At 43.4% G+C, this 19525-nt stretch overlaps 1 protein-coding gene across 4 annotated transcripts in view; it reads left to right on the forward strand.

The window, feature by feature from the left end:
• Positions 1–1103: 1103 nt before the first annotated feature.
• The window catches only part of trim45 (tripartite motif containing 45), a 71045-nt gene continuing 52623 nt past the window's right edge, over positions 1104–19525 (forward strand). For all 4 annotated transcript variants that reach the window (XR_005945757.1, XR_005945758.1, XM_041210563.1 and 1 more), the window contains exons 1-4: positions 1104–2231; positions 5400–6136; positions 17290–17419; positions 19308–19422. Coding sequence is in view for 2 of the 4 variants with exons in the window: in XM_041210563.1 (XP_041066497.1) it covers positions 1732–2231; positions 5400–6136; positions 17290–17419; positions 19308–19422 (1482 nt within the window). In the remaining 2 variants the exon portion in view is untranslated. The remainder of the gene's footprint in view (positions 2232–5399; positions 6137–17289; positions 17420–19307; positions 19423–19525) is intronic.

Raw genomic sequence — 19525 nt, forward strand, 5'->3', positions numbered from 1 at the left:
ACCCCATCCCCATCCCCCCACCCCCACCCCATCCCCATCCCCTACAGGGCCATCTGTCACTTGTTACAAGTTGTTCTTTCACACAATGCCACCCTTGTTGTTATTATCACATTCTGCTTTCTTACCTTTATACCACTACCAACACCTTTTTTAGCCTTTACCACTACCATTAACACTCCCTTTGTTCTTTAGTTCATAACATTTTTGTCAATCTCTCCTTTGACCCCACCTATCGCTGGCTTTCTAACCAGCTCCACCTGCCCCACCCCCCTTAAACAGTATAAATTTCATCACATTTCCACTTCTCTTCAGCTCTGAAGAAGGGTCACTTGGACATGAAATGTTAACTCTGTTTCTCCCTCCACAGATGCTGCTGGATCTGCTAAGTTTTTCCAACATTTTCTGTTTTTGTCGTGCAGATATTTGATCATTATTGCATTGTTATTTGTAGGATCTCGCTGTGTGCTGCCTCATTTCGTACATTACAATAGTGACTAAATTTCAAAAATACTTAATTGGCTGTGAAGTTCTTTGGGATGCCCTGAGATTGGGAAAGGTGCTATATAAATGCAAGTCTTTCTTTTTCCTCTTGTTAAAATAGTGCTCTATGGAATATTTTACATTGACTCAAGAGAGAACATAATGCCTTGTTTCCATCTCAAGTGAAAGATGGAGACTTCGAACAGTGGAACATACCCTCACTACTATAAGGTGGCAGCCTCATATTACCTGCTAGAGTGGGACTTGAACCCACAACCTTCTGACTTCGAGATAAGCATGCTACCAACTGAACTAAGGCTGTCATTAATCCACAGATGTTGCTGCGTGTTTTCAGTGTTTTGCTTTCATGGAAATTTGACAGGTGTAAATGTATTTTGTAAACACGCACGAAACGACTTGGACAGGATGTATTCCTTGACACTAGCCCTCCAAACCTGCAATGGCAGCAGCGCCCGCTCGCTGCTACTTGAAGCTCGCAGGAAACTCTCGTCGCAGGGAAAACTCTGAAGCACTGTTAGGCCATCCTTCCCATTTTAGATTGGTGGATTGAGCTGGGTGTGCAAACTGCTGGTTGGTCTGCCTTTCTGTCAATCACAAGAGAAGTTAGGGAATGATTTAATGATTGAAAGTGACGAATTTAGAAGAAAAGTTTCGAATTTTTTGTTGGCAACTTTAATGTAGACTAACAGTTCGTCGTTACGTAATCTGCTTTTGTACAATGAGGATTTAAACAATTTTCAGTGGGAAAACCTAAAGAAAGAAAGTTGTCGGAGTTGGTTCTGGTTGAGTGAAGAACGGGGAATGTGTTCGGACTTGAGACCAGGGAAAGTTTGATTTAATTTAGAACGGCTGGTGCTGTTTGATGCTATATGGTTGGTAGCCTGCAATATAATATTAAGCAGTGTTATTAAATTAAACGATTAATCACAAAGTAATTGGAAACGTAACATATTTGATCATTTGACGACAAGTGCATATCTCCACAAGAATGAAATGAAGCAGTGAATTAACATTCTGCAGCTGACGACGTCTTGAATCGTCTTCATTAGGAATTTGCATTGGATATTGTAGAGAAAATGGGCGGAGCGTTTTGAAAGATCAATAAGCAATTTTGGAATAAATCAATTTAAGAACGAAAGTATTTAAAGATTCAGATTTAAAATCTGATTTAACTATTGATATCGACTATTTAGGATGCTTGAGGATTTTTTGGGTTTTTGAGATTTTTTAATGTACTTGGGATTTAGGGGTGTGTGTGTGTATTATCCAAAAATGTCTGAGTGTCAGGAAAAGATTTCTGCACCATGCTCGACAAGTTCACAATCTCCACGGAGCTTCAGAACAAAATGTTTGGTTTGCAAAAACATTTTCACCGATCCGAAGATCTTGCCTTGTCTCCATACGTTCTGCCTAGACTGTTTGAGAGGCTTGGAGCAGTTCTCCGTTCCCAGGCCTCCGAGGGAAGGTGAGTCTGGATCTGGGGGCTCGCTAGACTCCGCCGAGCCTGGGGCCTGCATCCTGTGCCCAGTCTGTGATTTTGAGGTGCATGTACCCGCTGCTGGTCTGCGAGGGCTGACCAATAACCATCTGATTCTGAATGAAGTTTTACAAGAGAGTCTGAAGAGATCCGACTACAGGATAGTTTGTGATCTTTGTAACGATGGAAATGCTGAAAGGAGATGTCATATCTGCTCAACAAATCTGTGTGACTTCTGCTCCAAAGCACACAGGTAAGACTCTTGTTTGGTCATTGGGATCTTACTGGTTTCTCTTTATGCGTTCTCAAAGCTGAATTTATTATGTGTATAGAACAATGATGTTGTACTATCGACAGAGATCTCATTTATTACAAGATCTTTTATAGAACAAAGTTTAAACCTGGCAGATGACCCAAAGCTTGGTCAAAGAGGTAGGTTTTAAAGAGTTTCTTAAAGAAAGAAAGCAAAGTAGAGAGGTTTAGGGAGGGAATTTGAGGTTAGGGCCCAGGCAACTGAAGAGACAGCCATCAATGGTGGAGCAATTAAAACTGGGGATGCTCAAGAGGCCAGAATTAGAGGATTCCAGATATCTTGGTGGGTTGTGGGGCTGGAGAAGATTACAGAGATAGGGAGAGGACGAAGCCATTGAGGGATTTGAAAACAAAGATGTGTATTTTGATATAGAGATGTTGCTTAACCCTGAGCCAATGTAGGTTAGCAAGCACAGGGGTGACATATGAATGGGACTTGGTGCAAGTTTTGGATGAGCTCATTTTTAAGGATGGAAGAACATGGGAGGCCGACCAGGAGTGAGTTGGAATAGTCAAGCCTTGGAGTAACAAAGGCATGGTTGAAGGTTTCAGTATCAGGTGAGCTAAGATAGGGGAGGAGCCAGATGATGTTATGGAGGTTACAATAGGCAGCCTGAGTTATGGTGCGAATATGTGACCAGAAGCTCAGCTCAGGTTCAAGTGTGACACCAAATCCCTGTATAGTCTGGTTTAATCTCAGACAGTTGCTAGAGAGGGGGATGGAATCGGGAGCAGGAGAGTGGAGTTAGTTAGAAACTTGATTAGAGAATTTAAAACATGGAGTTCCAGGAGAGGTGGACACAGATTAGTGAGGCAACAACATGTTTATGGACTTTGAGGGAAAAAAAACTGGTCAATAAAAAGGAACACAATAGATGTAATTTCATTATAAAATTCTCTATTAAATAAGGATTAGATTATTAAGTAAATTACACTTTTCAAACTCAACATAAGAAATGGGAGCGGGAGTATACCATATGGCCCCTCAACTCTGTGCTGCCATTCAATACGATCATGTCTGATCTGATCTGATCTTAGCCTCAACTTCACTTTCCTACCTGTTCCCCATAACCCTTGACTCCCAGATAGTACAAAAATCTGTTTGACTCAGCCTTGAATATATCCAATGACCCAGCCCTCCACTGCTCTCTGGAGTAGAGAACTCCAAAGAATAACAACCCGTTGAGAATAAATTTCTGTTCATCTGTCTTATATGGGTGATCCCTTATTCTGAAACTATGCTGCCTAGTTCTAGATTTCCCCTCAAGGGGAAATATCCTTTCAGCAACTGCCCTGTGAAGCCCCATCAGACTATTATATGGTTCAAGATCACCTGTTGTTCTTCTAAACTCCAATGCATATAGGCCCAACCTGTTTAACCATTCCTCAAGAAACAACACTTTGTCCCAAGAATCAACCTTCTCTGGACTGCTTCCAGTACAATAAATCTCTCCTTACATAAGGAGCCCAAAACTGTACACAGTATTCTAGGTATGGTATCACCAATGCCCTGTACAGTTGCAGCAAGACTCCTCTGTATGGAGGATGAAGTAAACAAGAAATAAAGGCCAACATTCCATTTGCTTTCCTATTTACTTCCTGTATCTGCATGCTGACATTTTGTGTTTCATGCACAAGGACACCCAGCTCCGTCTGTACTGCAGCGATCTGCAATCTCTCTCTCTACATAATATTCTGCTTTTCTATTCTTCCTACCAAAGTGGATAATCTCTCATTTTTCCATATTACACCCCATCTGCCAAAGTATTTCCCACACAGGTAACCCATCTTTACCCCTTTGCAGATTCCTTGTGTCTTCCTCACAATATGCTTTCCTACCTATCTTTGTGTGTCAGAAAATTTGGCTGCAATACACTGTCGATTCATCCATGTCATTAATATAGATTGTAAACAGTTGAGGCCCCAGCACTGATCCCTGTGGCACCCCACTAGTTACAGTTTGCCAATCTGAAAATGACCTATTTATCCTGGCTGTTCTCTTTCCTGTTAGCCAATCTTTTATCCATGTTAACATATTACTGTCAAACCCATGACTTCTTTTCTTGTACAGCAACTTTTTATGTGCCACCTTATCAAATGCCTTTTAAAAATCCAAATGCATTACATTTATTGGTCTCCCCTTTATCCACCCTGCTCATCATGGCCTCAAAGATCTCCAGTCAATTTGTCAGACATGATTTCCCTTTCATAAAGCCATGTTGACTCTGCTTGATTGTATTATGATTTTCTACATGGCCTGCTACTATTTCTAGCAATACATTCCAGCATTTTCCCACTGACAAGTGTTAAGTTAACTGGTCTATAGTTTCCAGCTTTCTGTCTCCCTCTTTTCCTGAATAGGGGCTTTACGTTTGCAGTTTTCTGAAACCCTGGGACCTTTCCAGAATCTTGGGCATTTTTGGAAGATTACAACCAATGCATCCATTATCTCTGCAGCCACTTCTTTCAAGACCCTAGGATCGAGGCTCTCAAGTTCAGGGGATTTGTCAGCCTTTAGCCCCTTTAGTTTGCCTAATATTTTTTCTCTAGTAATTGTTTTACATTTCCCTCTCCCTTTTGCCTCCTGATTTTCTACTATTATTGAGATGCTTTTAACTGTCTTCTACCGGGAAGACAGATACAAAATATCAGGTCCAAGTCTCAACCACTTCCTTGTTTCCCATTACGAATTTCCCAGACAAACGTTTACTTTAGGTACTCTCTTTCTTTTTATATACTTGTAGAAGATCTTGCAGTCTATTTTTATATTTCTTACTAGTTTGCTCTCATAATCATTTTTCTACCTCTTTATCTTTTTCATAGTTATCCTGTGCTGCTTTCTAAAATTTTCCCAATCTTCTGGCCCACTACTAACCTTTGCAACATTTTACACATTTTTTTCAATTTGATACCATCCATCACTTCCTTAGTTAGCCAGCGATGGTTCGTTCTTCTCGTTGAGTCTTTCTTTCTCAAAGGAATATAGCTTTGCTGAGAATTATGAAATGATATGAGGATGACCACATTATGATTAAATTTATCTAATCAAAAACTGAAAATAACCTTGGTGATCACAATATTTAAGCTGTAAAACTAATCCTCCCTGCAGGAGGCAGAAGATGACTGCTTCGCACAACACAGTGGCCCTGAACGACCTACAAGGTGAAAGTGAGAGAATCGTTAGGCCCATCATTTGCTCTGTTCATCCTGCAGAGGAGTTGAGGATGTTTTGTGAGACATGTGATCGCCTGATCTGCAGGGATTGTTGTATGGTGGATCACCGTGACCATAACTGTGACTTTATTGCTGGTGTCATTAGCAAACATGGCAGCTTCATCAGGGAACTTCTGAAGCAAACACAGCCACACATCTGTGCATTACAGGAGACTTTGCAAAAGATTGCTGCTACTAGGCAGTTGGTAGAAGAGCGATTGAGAATGATAACTGAAGAAATTAATAACTTTACAGACGATTATATCAGGGCACTGGAGAAACATCGGAACAGACTTTTGAAAGAACTGGAGGAGCTGAGAGTCCAAAAGGAGAACTCCCTGAATCTGCAGCAGATTCAGCTGGAGCAGATCCTGGCAGATATGAAGACTGGAGTGGATTTCACAGAGTACTTGTTGACCAGTGGCTCTCATGTGGAAATCCTACTAACCAAATGTGTAGTAGTCAACCGGTTGAAACAGCTGAACAAGATTGGTTACAGCACTCACCCTGGAGAGGACGATGGAATACAATTCCAGCCCCAGGAGAGAGCGGGACAATGTGATGGATTTGAGGTATTCGGAATCATTGTCACAAAGGCAGTTGATCCCAGCAAATGTGTCCTTCAGGGGGAAGGTAAGCGAGAAAGACTGACACAACTTTTAAGTGTTACATTTCTTTTAAAGTTTTTGAATTACTGTGTATCTTCCATAGACTTGGTTGTGATGTGAAGATTGGACATGGTACAAGTGGCAGTGTGTGGTTGTGGTATAGTGGAAAGGAAGTGCCAAATATGAGGTGAGGGCCATTAATTGGGAAGGCTAGCAAATGAGCAATGGGAAAGCCTGTGGTAAAGGAGGCAATGCTGGTGGCCACAGGTTGGTAACATGCTGGAAGTGTTATGAAGGTAAGTTGAAACCATGTCTGATTATGTTTGCTGTGCACTATAGTGACTGAAGGAAAAAGGAATATCATGTTTTCACAGTAGGAATCGCAAATCATCACCAGCCCTGGTCTCTGCTGTCTGAAAAACTATTGGCTGTTAATAAGCTTGAGGTGGCATTTCTGCCCCTAGGGGACAGGAAGACCCAACTGCGAGAGCTGCCAGCCAATCAGAGACTGGCAGCTCTCGATGCACTGGTAGTGCCAGTGGAAGAAGTGGCCATTGCTGATACTGCATTAAGGTGATGAGGAAGTGAGCTGCAATGGAAACTTTGCCAGTGTTTAGGGTTCACGGGGTAGGGGTCTGAGCTGGGATTTGAGAGGCCATGGGGGAAACCTGATGGGTAGGGAGGGTTACACCTTGGAGGGAGCCTCCAATTGGGTGATTTTAAAAAGGCTCCCTTACCAACCACCAAGGAAACCTACTGTGCTAGCTGCTTGGTATTGGCCTCTCTTACTGGTGGTTAAAAGCTGATGCAGCGGAATTGGCCCATTAGTGGATAGGCTGCCCAGTACCACCCCTGCCATTGGCATGATTGTGGTGGGGACAGGGAGGATCAGGTGAGCAGTCTGCCTGCTGGATTTAACGTGTCCCCACCTTCCTCAGGCCTCGAACCTGTTGGGGGGTGTGGAGTGGTGGTGGCACATTAAACCCAGTCTGTGGTTGCAGAGTGACCAAGGTTAGAAAATAAACTTTCCTTGATATTTGACTTTTAGAATGGAAAGGCAAAATGGAAAAGGAGGAGGGATAGCCCTTATAATAAAGCAGAGCTTTCCAAACTGGGGATTCATGAGAGGAGATTCTGGGGTCATGAGCTCAGAGGCAGCAGTGGCTGGTGTGCAGCTCTGACTCCAATGTTAACAGCAATGAGACTCCTTTAAGACCTTGTGTTTTGTTAAATTGTGGACATGGCCTGTCCCGAAAAGGTAGGTTTTTAAAAATCCCTGAATATGAAACCTTTCCCCCACCCCATTACCCACTTTCACAGCCCCTAGCAGAGGGTCACTGTGATTTTCAGGCCTTGGGGGGGAGGGGGGCGGGAGGGGGGGGGGGGGGGGGGGGGGGGGGGGGGGGGGGGAGGTGGAATTAGGTAGCGCTGTAATAAAGGATAGAATAAATAAAGTAGAGAAAAATAGTCTTAGCTTAAGAAATCAAGAAGTAGAGTCAGTTTGGATGGGACTAAGAAACAAGGGGCAGAAAATCCTGGTGGGATTAGTTTATAGGCTCTCTAACAGTCATTATAATGTCAGCTATAAAGCAGGAATTTAGAGGTGCATGTAACAAGAGTAATAAAGGAATCATGGGGGTCTTCAATTCTCATTTAGACTGGACAAACCAAATTTGCAGTAATAATGTGGAGGATGAGTTTGTGGAATACATTCAGGATAGAGTTTCATGATCATGTCAAGGAAGCAAAAAGGGAATCTAGTATTGTGCAATGCAACAGTGTTAATCAATAACCTTGTGGCAAAGGAGCCTCTGAGGAAGCATGATCATAATATCATAGAATTTTATATTGAGTTTGAGAGTGATTTGGTTTAGTCTGGAACCAGGACCTTTAAATTTGAACAAAACAAACTATCTATTTGTGAGGGGCAAATTGGCTGGATATATTGGGGAAACTAGATTAAAAGATATTTCAATTGACCAACAGTGGCAAACATTTAAAGAATTAATTAATTATAAACATCAAATAGATATTCCTTTAAGGAATAAAAACCCCACAAGGAAAATAGTTCAATTGTGGCCAACGAGAGAAGTTGAAAGTTAGTATTAGATTAAAGGAAATAGTTTATAATGTTGACAAGAGTAGTAAACCTGAGAAATGAGGATTTTAGAATTTAGCAAAGGAGGATGAGAAATTGAAAAAGAGAAAGCAGAATATGATCATAAACTAACGAGACATAGAGATAGTAAAAGAGAAGGCGTGATGACATCCGTGATTCTTCTGACACCTTACGTCACATCAACAATTTCCAGTTCCCTGGCCCCAACCATTTCCTCTTCACCATGGATGTCCAATCCCTCTACACCTCCATCCCCCACCAGGATGGTCTGAGGGCCCTTAGCTTCTTCCTCGAACAGAGGCCCGAACAATCCCCATCCACCACTACTCTCCTCCGCCTGGCTGAACTTGTTCTCACACTGAACAATTTCTCCTTCAACTCCTCTCACTTGCTGCAAATAAAAGGTGTGGCTATGGGTATCCGCATGGGCCCCAGCTGTGCCTGTCTCTTTATAGGGTATGTGGAACATTCCTTGTTCCAGTCCTACTCCGGTCCCCTTCCACAACTCTTTCTCCGGTACATCGATGATTACTTCGGTGCTGCTTCATGCTCTCGTCGGGACTTGGAAAAATTTATTAATTTTGCTTCCAATCTCCACCCCTCCATCATTTTCACGTGGTCCATCTCTGACACTTCCCTTCCCTTCCTTGACCTCTCTGTCTCAATCTCTGGTGATAGACTGTCCACCAATATCCATTACAAGCCTACCGACTCCCACAGCTACCTTGACTACAGCTCCTCACACCCCGCTTCCTGTAAGGACTCCATCCCATTCTCTCAGTTCCTTCGCCTCCGTCGCATCTGTTCTGATGATGCTACCTTCAAAAACGGTTCCTCTGACATATCCTCCTTCTTCCTTAACCGAGGTTTTCCACCCACGGTCGTTGACAGGATCCTCAACCGTGTCCGGCCCATCCCCCGCGCATCCACCCTCATGCCTTCTCCTCCCTCTCAGAAACATGATAGGGACCCCTTGTCCTCACTTATCGCCCCACTAGCTTCCGCATTCAAAGGATCATCCTCCGCTATTTCCGCCAACTCCAGCATGATGCCACCACCAAACACATCTTCCCTTCACCCCCGCCCCGGCAGCATTCTGTAGGGATCGTTCCCTCCGAGACAAGCTGGTCCACTCCTCCATCACCCTCTACTCCTCAACCCCTACCTATGGCACCTCCCCATGCCCACGCAAAAGATGTAACACCTGCCCCTTCACTTCCTCTCTCCTCACCGTCCAAGGGCCCAACACTCCTTTCAAGTGAAGCAGCACTTCACTTGCATTTCCCCCAACTTAGTCTACTGCATTCGTTGCTCCCAATGTGGTCTCTTCCTCACTGGAGAGACCAAATGTAAACTGGGTGACCGCTTTGCAGAACACCTGCGGTCTGTCCGCAAGAATGACCCAAACCTCCCTGTCGCTTGCCATTTTAACACTCTACCCTGCTCTCTTGCCCACATGTCTGTCCTTGGCTTGCTGCATTGTTCCAGTGAAGCCCAACGCAAACTGGAGGAACAGCACCTCATCTTCCGACTAGGCACTTTACAGCCTTCCAGACTGAATATTGAATTCAACAACTTTAGGTCTTGAGCTCTCTCCTCCATCCCCACCCCCTTTCTGTTTCTTCCCCCTTCCTTTTGTTTTCCAATAATTTATATAGATTTTTCTTTTCCCACCTATTTCCATTATTTTTAAATCTTTTATGCCCCCCCCCCCACCCCCACTAGAGCTATGCCTTGAGTGCCCTACCATCCATTCTTAATTAGCACATTCGTTTAGATAATATCACCAACTTCAACACCTCTGTGTTCTTTTGTCTGTGATATCTTTTGATTATCTGCACCTATCACTGCTTGCTTGTCCCTACAACCAAACCCCACCTCCATTTCTCTTCTCCCCCCTCCCCCCCCCAACCTTAAACCAGCTTATATTTCACCCCTCTCCTTGGATTCACCTAGTTCTGTTGAAGGTTCATGAGGACTCGAAATGTCAACTCTTTTTTCTTCTCCGCCGATGCTGCCAGACCTGCTGAGTTTTTGCAGGTAATTCTGTTTTTGTTTTGGATTTCCAGCATCCGCAGTTTTTTGATTTTATTTTTATAAGGTATGGGAAGTGCTCAACATATTTCAGAGTCTCTCCTTCAACATATATGGGAGGTGGAAGATTTGGCTGATCAGGCCTGGGTTGATATGAATGAGTCTTGTTCATGAATTACAAAGTTGACATGCTGATATAGCAAGTAATTAGGAAAACAAATAGTATGTAAGACTTCATTACCAAGGAGCTTAAGTATAAGAGTAAATGCATTTTATAACAACTATATAGGGCTTTGGTGAGACCACACCTGGAGCACTGTGTACAGTTTTGGTCCATAACTTGAAGGTGAACATGCTTGACTTGGAGGGAGTGAAACAACGGTTTACTGGATGGTTTCCTGGGCTTAGGGGATTCTGCTATGAGGAACTATAGAGTAGACCAACCCTTTATTCTCAGGAGTCTAGTGAATGAGATGTAATCTATTTTAAGCTTATTAAATTCTTAAAGGGATTGACAGGGTAGATGCTGGGAGAATGTTTCCCTGCCTGGAGAATCGAGAACATGGGGTCACAGTCTCAGAGTAAGTGCTTGGCCATTTAGTATTGAGATTTAAAAAAAGAGTATTATATAAATAGAGATAGCAGAATGCTGCTGTACAGCGAGATCTGGGAGTCCTTTTTCATGAAACACACAAAGTCAGCATGCAGATACAGCACGTAATCAGTAAGGCAAGTGGAATGTTGGGCCTTCATTGCAAGGGGGACGGAGTATAAAAGTAGGGAAGTCTAGCTACAGCTGTACAGGGTGTCAGTGAGACCACACTTCAAGTTCTGTCTACAGTTCTGAGCTCTATTTAAGGTGGGGAATGCTTGCTTTGGAAGCAGTTCAGAAGGTTTATTAGGCTGATTCCTGGGGTGAAGGGGGTGGTCTTATGCAGAAAGATTGAGCAGTTTGCGCCTATGCTCATTTGAATTTGGAAGATTGAAAACATACAAATATATAAACATTTGAATCAGGAACAGCAGTAGGCCACTTGGCCCTTTGAGCCTGCTGCACCATTCAAAAAGATCATGACTGAACTGATTTTAATCTCAATTCCACATTCCTGCTTACTTCCAATTACCTTTTACCCCCTTGCTTATCAAGAGTCTAACTACCTCTGCCTTAAAAATATTCAAAGATTCTACCTTCATCCTCTTTTGAGGAAGAGTTCCAAAGACTCTCAACCCTCTTGAGAGAAAAATATTCACCTTATCTCTGTCCTAAATGGGTAGCCCCTTATTCCTAAAGTGACCCCTAGTTCTAGATTCTCCCACAAGAGGAAATGTTCTTTCCACATCCACCCTGTCAAGTCCCCTCGGGATTTTATATGTTTCAATTAAGTCACCTCTTACTCTTCTAAATCCCAGTGGATACAAGCCTAACCTGTCCAGCCTTTCCTCATAAGACAACTCGCCCATTCCATGTATTAGTCTAGTAAACCTTCTTGAACTGCTTTTGGTGCACTTACATCCTTCCTTAAATAAGGAGACCAATACTGTACACAGTGCTCCAGCACAGAACTCTCAAAAACTCATGCACAGGCATCTTCCACCCCCTCAGCATGAATGTTGGGACCTGGAATATAAGGACCCTCATGGACAATCCCAACAGCAACAGACTGGAATGGCTTACTGCTATTGCTGCCCGGGAGCTCAGACATTTTGACATTGACATTACACCCTAAGTGAGATCCGGCGGGCAGGGGAAAGCCAACTCCAGGAACAAGCTGGCAGTTGCACCTTCTTCTGGAAAGGTAAACCAGTAGAAGATTGCTGCCTCCACAGGATTGGCTTTGCCATTAAAAACAAACCAGCTGGGTAAGTGAGCGCCTCATAACCCTTCGGCTCACCCTAACCCAGAACTAATGTGCTACAGTCCTCAGCGTGTGCGCCCCAGCACTGGATACTACAGATGAGTCCAAAGAGGAATTTTACTCCAGTCTCGAACAATCCCTAGCCTGAGTACCAACGGGTGATGAACTGATCCTCCTTGGCGACTTCAACGCCAGAGTTGGGAAGGACACAGACCCCTGGGGAGTTGTAATTGGCATTGAGGGGTAAGGAAATCCAACACCAACCTGCTCCTGACGAAATGCCTAGAACACAGCTTTATCATAACCAACACCAGAGAGACCAGTACAAGGCCTCATAGCAACACCCTCGCTCCAAGCACTAGCACCTGCTCAACTACTACATTGTCTGAGCGAGGGACCACAAGGGCGTGCATGTCACACATGCCATGACAGGAGCCGAAAACTGCTGGATGGACCACTGCCTAGCAAATCTCCCTGCGAGCATATTCTTCTCAGTCCTGTTCAGGTGTAGACTGTCTGGCTTGTACAGGTTCCATCTTCCCCAGAACCAGTGCCAATACCTCTGAAATCTGATGCCCTCCCTCCTCCACCAACTTTTCAGCCACACGTTTATTCACACAATTCTCCTATTTCTACATTCACTTGCACGTGGGTCTGGGAGTAATCCTGAGATTATTGCTTTAGAGGTCCTGCTTTTCAATCTCCTTCCTAATTCCCTGAAACCTGCTTTCAGGACCTCATACCCTTTCCTACCTGAGTTGTTGGTACCAATTGGACCTTAACCTCTGGCTGACCACCCTCACCCAGAAGAATGTCCTGCAGCTGCTCCGTGACACCCTTGACCCTGGCACCAGGGAGGCAACATACCACCCTGGAGGCACATCTGTGGTCACAGAAATGCCCGTCTGTTCCCCTAACTAACAAATCCCTATTACTACCACTCTTTCTCCCTCTTCTTTCTCCTCTCCTGTACAGCAGAGCTGCCTGTTGTGCCACAAACTTGGCTTTGACTGCATTCCTCTGAGGAACCAACACCCTCACCTGTATCCAAAATGGAAAACAAATTGGTGAGTGCCCCCCCCCCCCCCCGCCCCAGTGGACTCCTGCACTACCTGCCTAATTTTCCTGGACTGCCTAGTGTCACCCATTTCCTTTCTGCCTCCAGGCTCCTAAGCTGTGGTGCGACCACCTCTCTGAATGTGCTATCCTGCTATCCACATAGCTCTCAGCCTCACGGGTGCACCAAGTGACTCCAACCTCTGCTCGAGCTCCAAAACCCGGAGCTCAAGGTTCTGAAGCTAGCAGCAGTTCCTGCATATGTGGGTATCTAGGACACTGGTAGCGTTCACAATATCCCACACATTACAGGACACGCATTCCACACAACCAAGCTGTCCTGCCATGGCTTCAATTTATTTTCCTTGCGTTAACTTTATTTTACTTTGGTTTCCTTATGTAATTTTATTTTACCTGGCCTTGACTTGACTTTATTTCCCTATTGCTTGTGTTTCTTACTTAAATGTATGTAGCCATGTTGAAACATTGAAACTTGTAAGATTCTGAGGAGGCTTGACAGGGTAGATGCTGAGAGGATGTTTCCACTCATAGGAGAATCTATAACTAGGGGGCTCAGTTGCAAAATAAGGGGTTTCCCATTTAAGACAGAGATGAGGAGAAATTTCTTCTTCTCTGAGGTCATGAGTGTTTGAAATTTTCTCCCCCAGAAAGCAATGAAGGCCGGGTCATTGAATGTATCCGAGGCTGAGTTAGACAGATTTTTGGTTGACAGGGGAGTGGTGGGTTATGGGAGATGGGCAGTAAAGTGGAGTTAAGGCCACATCAAATCAACCAGGATCTTATTGACTGGCAGAGCAGGCTCGAAGGGCCAAATGCCTACTTTTTTTATTTGTTCACAGGGTGTGGGCATCGCTGGCTAGGCCATGATTTATTGCCCATCCCTAATTGATCTTGAGATGATGATGGTAAGCCCCCTTCTTGAACTGTTGCAGTCCATGTGATGCAGGTACACCGACAGTGCTCATTCTATTTCTTACGTTCTTATGAGGCAAAATTCTTTCGCTCAGAGCATTGTGAATTTTTGGCATTCTCTGCCTCAGAAGACTGTGGATGTGGAGTCATTGAATGTATTAAGACTGAGATCGATAGATGTGTGGGTGCCCAGAGATTCAAGAGATCTGGGAATCAGGCGAGAAAATAAAATTGATGTAAAAGATCAGCTATGGCCTTACTGAATTGCGGGTGCGCCTCTAGCTCCTCTAGAGCCATATGGCCTACTCCTGGCTTGTATTATGTTTTTATTACATAATCCCCTCTCTCCCATATCTCTCTTTCCCCCCACCCCCAACCCATCTATGGACATCAGTGCACAAGGTTAAAATGTCACTTCCTCAATTGATGATCCCAATGAATTACCCAAATGAGTGTATTTAATTTGTTGCAGAGCTAAAGGTTCAGCTTACCCTGAATTAGTTCATAAAAAACTGGTTAAATATTAGCTTAAAGCACGTACTGGTTTTTGTTCCCTTTTTTTAATTTCAAAATCGATAGAAGATTCACATCTAGAATGAAAATAGAATGAGAATACCAGCTTTGTACTCCAAAACTCTAAAGAGCTAGCAGTGCCGAGTTTTTAAAAAAAAACTTCACACAAGTAAACTTTGCTTGTGTGAATTTCACCACAGGTAACAAGGGGGATAGGAAGGCAGAAATGAGCAAATTCCTGGTGGAGATAGTGATGTGAGATGTCTGGTTACCATAGTTACTTTACATGATGATTATTATTGCTTACACATTGTGAATTCCATCCTATGTCTGAAAATTGCTTAGCGAGTGTTAGATCTGAGAGGCTTGAAAATCTTTGAATTGCTGGATTGAGATTTTACATGTTGTACCCTGTCATTTTGTTTTTGCTGGAATGGAGCTGAAGTTAGATGCTTTCCCACAAGATTTGCGAGGAATCTTTGTCCTCTGCAGTTCTGTTCATTGAATTGTCGGCAGCCAATGGCATGGGTAGAATCCTGAGAACTGCTTGTGCTGCCCTTTCAGTGGAATGATAATACATTGAGGAAGTGGTAATTGGGGAAGGGAATAAAATAAATAATGCTGTTGGAGAATGTGAGCTGGCTGTGGGAGGAAGGAGAAAATGGGCAGTATTTTATGGGGCCTTTAAGAGTGGGAAATGTGGCAAGGGAGGTGGTTTAATTAGGTTGGAGCCAAAAATCTCAATTTACCACAGCACTGACTTAATCTCTACATCTCAACCTGCCATAGGGAGTGGCAGAATGGGCTTCACACTATCCCTTACTTGAAATACATTTGCAAGCCATGAATGCTCATTATATTAAAACCTTTTTGTAATTAAGTCCTATTTTCGAGATTAAGTCAGAGGCACATTTTATGGCCCCTGGGTCATATTTGTTTAAAGGTGGTGTACAACAGTCGGTTTTATGCATTTATGTTGGAGGTCCGTGGTTTCCATTTGTTGATCTCTGTGGCACAAGGAAGGGGGCAGGAGAATGGCAGCTTACATGGACGCTTGGGACTGGCAAGGGCATGTCAGGGGTGAGTGGGGGGTGAGGGGTGGTGGTGGTGGCGGAGTAGAGTTGGACCTGGGACTGGGAAGAGTGGGAGAGGGATCCAAGGGAGGACAGAGGGTGGGGTCAGGAGCAGCAGAAGCGGATGTGACAAAGGGAGGGCTCTTGTCGGTCAACAACAGAGGTCGCAAAGCCAGCAACAGGCAGCACCAGAGGGAGTGGTTGGTCAGGATGCAGCCATCCAGGGAAGGCATCGTAGAAGACAGGCACTGATGCATCGCTACATCCTCAGGGCAAGAACTAACTACCTTCAGATATTGAAGAGACAATGCCAGAGATGATTGAGGCTGTCCCAGGTAGTGTATCACTGAAATATGTGGGATTGTGCAGCAAGATCTGCAGCCACATGGAATTGGCAAGAACCCCATGCCAATGGCCCCCTGCCCACCCCACCAAGGTGACTGCGGCACTCAATTTTCCTACTGCAGGTGCTTTCCAGGGCTCCATGGGTGCTATATGTGGCCTATCACAGGCTGCCACATGCAGGGGCGTAAAGGATGTGACCAATGTCCCCTTATGCCGTGTGAAGGAATTAATCATTTGCTCCACAGACGAGGACAGCTAGATGGCCAGGGCATTAGGCTTCACATCATTGCTCATTTCCTTAGAGTGCAAGGGATCAGCCAGTGGCATTTTTGAATTGCAAGAGCTTTCACTCTTTGAATGCGCAACTGGCTTGTGACCATAAGCAAAGGATTGCCACAGAAGGCTGTGGAGGCCAGGTCATTGAGTGTACTTAAGACCGAGATAGATAGGTTCTTGGTTGATAAGGGGATCAAAGGTTACGGGGAGAAGGCAGGAGAATGGGGTTGAGAAACTTATCAGCCATGATTGAATGGCAGAGCAGACTTGATGGGCCGATTAGCCTAATTTCTGCTCCTATGTCTTATGGTCTTATGGATCTATGTATGTCTGTGCTCTTTTCCTAGGGAGCTCTGATGATTCATATATTTTGCATAACTTGCAGCTCCCAGAGCTTTTTGAGGCCCTAATCCAGGTTGATGTGGGGTCCACCAATGAATGCCCACTCCTATGGTGTGATTACACGTGTCTCCTGTGCATGCTGCCAGTACTTTAATTAGCATTGTGTAGGAGCCGGCTCCTGACAGGAGACCAGAAGTATTGCCCACTTCCGGTCCTGCTGTTGGGAATTTTAAAACATTTTTTGGTTTAATTACCTGTTTCCAAGGCCAAGTAGACAACTGTAGTTAAGGAAGTTGAATCACCAACATTCGGTTAATGGTCCCATCAGCCAAATAGTCAGACAGTGGACAGTATTTGCTTCAGATTACTCCTGACCTGTGTTCAGACACTGTACTCTACTCTACTCCACATCTCTCAGTGAGAATGTAGCTGAATTCAGGCATAGGATCAAACCTGTTTTCCTCTGTGCATGGAATCACATTGGTGAGTTCATAATTTCTGTGTATATTGAGGGGTGTGGCGGCAGTAGAAATGAGTGGTTTGTAAGAGTTATTTCTTGTGAGAGCTGTTATTGTAGAGGCAAAAAGCTAATGATTTCTGTATAATACAGTTCCAATTTGCTCACATTCAGGCCTCCATGTGGCTCGACAAGACCAACCAAGTGTATTTGTACTGGTCTGTAATGACCAATCAGGGCAGCAGATGGGAAGAGGCGGTGAATCCATTCGGGTTAGCATCTTCAACAAGAAGAATAAAGAATGGTGAGTAATTTGTGCAAGAGTTAACTGCATCATAAACGAATGTATGACAAAATGTAAAAGTCTTGCTTAATTTAAGTTTGGGTTATTGATCAGCTAATCAACCCCTTGGGTGGAATTTCATGTCTCCCTGGTTGTGCTGCTGAGCAATGAAGAAGTTCCGGCCTTCAATTGGCTGGCAGCTCTCAGGGTTGGATGGGGGGGATGGGACCTGCACCTGGGGGTCCTTGCACCCGGGGAAGGCCTGCCATTGTCCAGTTAAGTGCCTGATTGGCACTTAATGCAGTGGGCCTTCCTGAAGAGAGCCACGTGGGACTGTCACCAGCTTTCCAACCAAGGTGTGAGACCCCCGTCACCTATATTAAATTCTGCCCCTTGTATCCGATTTAAGTAAATCTGTTCCTATAATTCGGCAAATGATTTTCTTCAAAGTATACATTCTAGATAATAAGTTTAAAACTTTGTTATTTAATTGCTGTCCAGAAAGAACAATTCTTATTCAAATTCTCTTGAAATTCACCTTTCAAATGTTTCGTAGAAGTAAATATTTAATTATCAATTTTTTTTTATGAAGCAGGGGAATTTCTGCTGCTTTGAATATGCTGGTGTTCTATCTGATTTACTAGAATAGTAGACATTTCAGGATGGAAAGCTGTACTCTGGCTCATTATAACACTAAAATATTTGTAAATGTTGTATGGATGTGTTTGCTATCTGTTGCTGGTGTGTGTCAGGATCAACAATTAATCAGCTTCCTTCTGATAGTGGTTCATGATGTCACATTTGAACAAGCATGAGACACAATATATAGCATGGGTGATCAGTTTAATCATATATAGAGAGGAGCTTCTCAGTTTCAGCATCCCTTTCAAGCTCTCCAAATAACAGTTAAAAACCATGCTGCTTTACACACCTTAGTTTGTCATCAAAGGTGCAAGTCTCAGATGATCCCTCATGATACATCTGTTCCTGAATCCTTTGAAAACAATCAGTTTACTGGTGAAAGTTGTTTACTTGAAAGATATTTCCTGATGTAATTGTTCTCAAATCCTTTGAGGAGTTTCTTATTACACCGCTTATCTTTCTAAACATTCTCCCTGTACTAAAGTTAGTTCTTCTGCCTATGTCTATTGTACTGGCCATCAAATATATACTATTATCACTTATGGTTGATGTCATTCCAGTCACTTATTTTCAAGTTCAGGCATTTATTGTAGTTAATAACTGAAACATGAAAAGCAGAAGATAAACAAATGCTTTCATCACCTTCGAATGCCTTGCTCCTTCTCCAGACATTTCTGCAGATTTCTTCATAATGTCACATTAACTAGAGCATTGCTAGATAAGAAAAGACCGAGATCCATCCAGTTCGGCTTCTACTATCCTAGTAGTCACATGATACAATAATGATGGAGTTGATACCAATCATGGTAATTAGCTTCTATTCATTACTCCACAACAGACCCAGACTTAAGGGCAGAAAAACATCAGTGATGGAAAACCTTAAAAATCGTAGGTCCAAGTTCACCTTTTGCTCCCAAATATGTGAACTTGCCACATGTGATGTTACTCATAGTATGTGGACTATAGTATTTAATTCATCTAATCCTACAATTTATGGTGGGGCTCACTGCTGGAAATATTGAACTAAAGTTCAGATTAAGGAGCCTTCTGCTTTTATATGTTGCAACTAGACCAGTTGCTTGCATTACATTTTCAGCTCAGCACCAGTCATTTGTTTTCCTCTTTTTTTTTCTTCTTTTTGTGTCGGATTGGCTATATTTGTGAATTTTTTTTTTAAAGTCTTTAATCACAAAATGTGTAGACAGTAATTCATTGTTTAATTGGATGAAAAAGTTTATGGTGAATATTTTGGTCCTCTTTCATGCAGCAGTCTCAAGACAATACTGCAGGACAATCACAATGGAACTTATTGTTTTACATACACTCCCCGGGTATCAGGCTCGTATGTGGGATGTGTCTGTGTGAAGGGACAGCATGTACAGGTGAGTTAACAAAGGATAGAGGTTGAAAGGTGGAAATTCTATTGGCATATTGCGTTATGCCTTTGGTACCTGGGCTTGAATACATCCCTCTTTTTTAAAAAAA

The sequence above is a fragment of the Carcharodon carcharias genome, chromosome 18, assembly GCF_017639515.1.
Source record: "Carcharodon carcharias isolate sCarCar2 chromosome 18, sCarCar2.pri, whole genome shotgun sequence".
Classification (NCBI taxonomy): Eukaryota; Metazoa; Chordata; class Chondrichthyes; order Lamniformes; family Lamnidae; genus Carcharodon; species Carcharodon carcharias.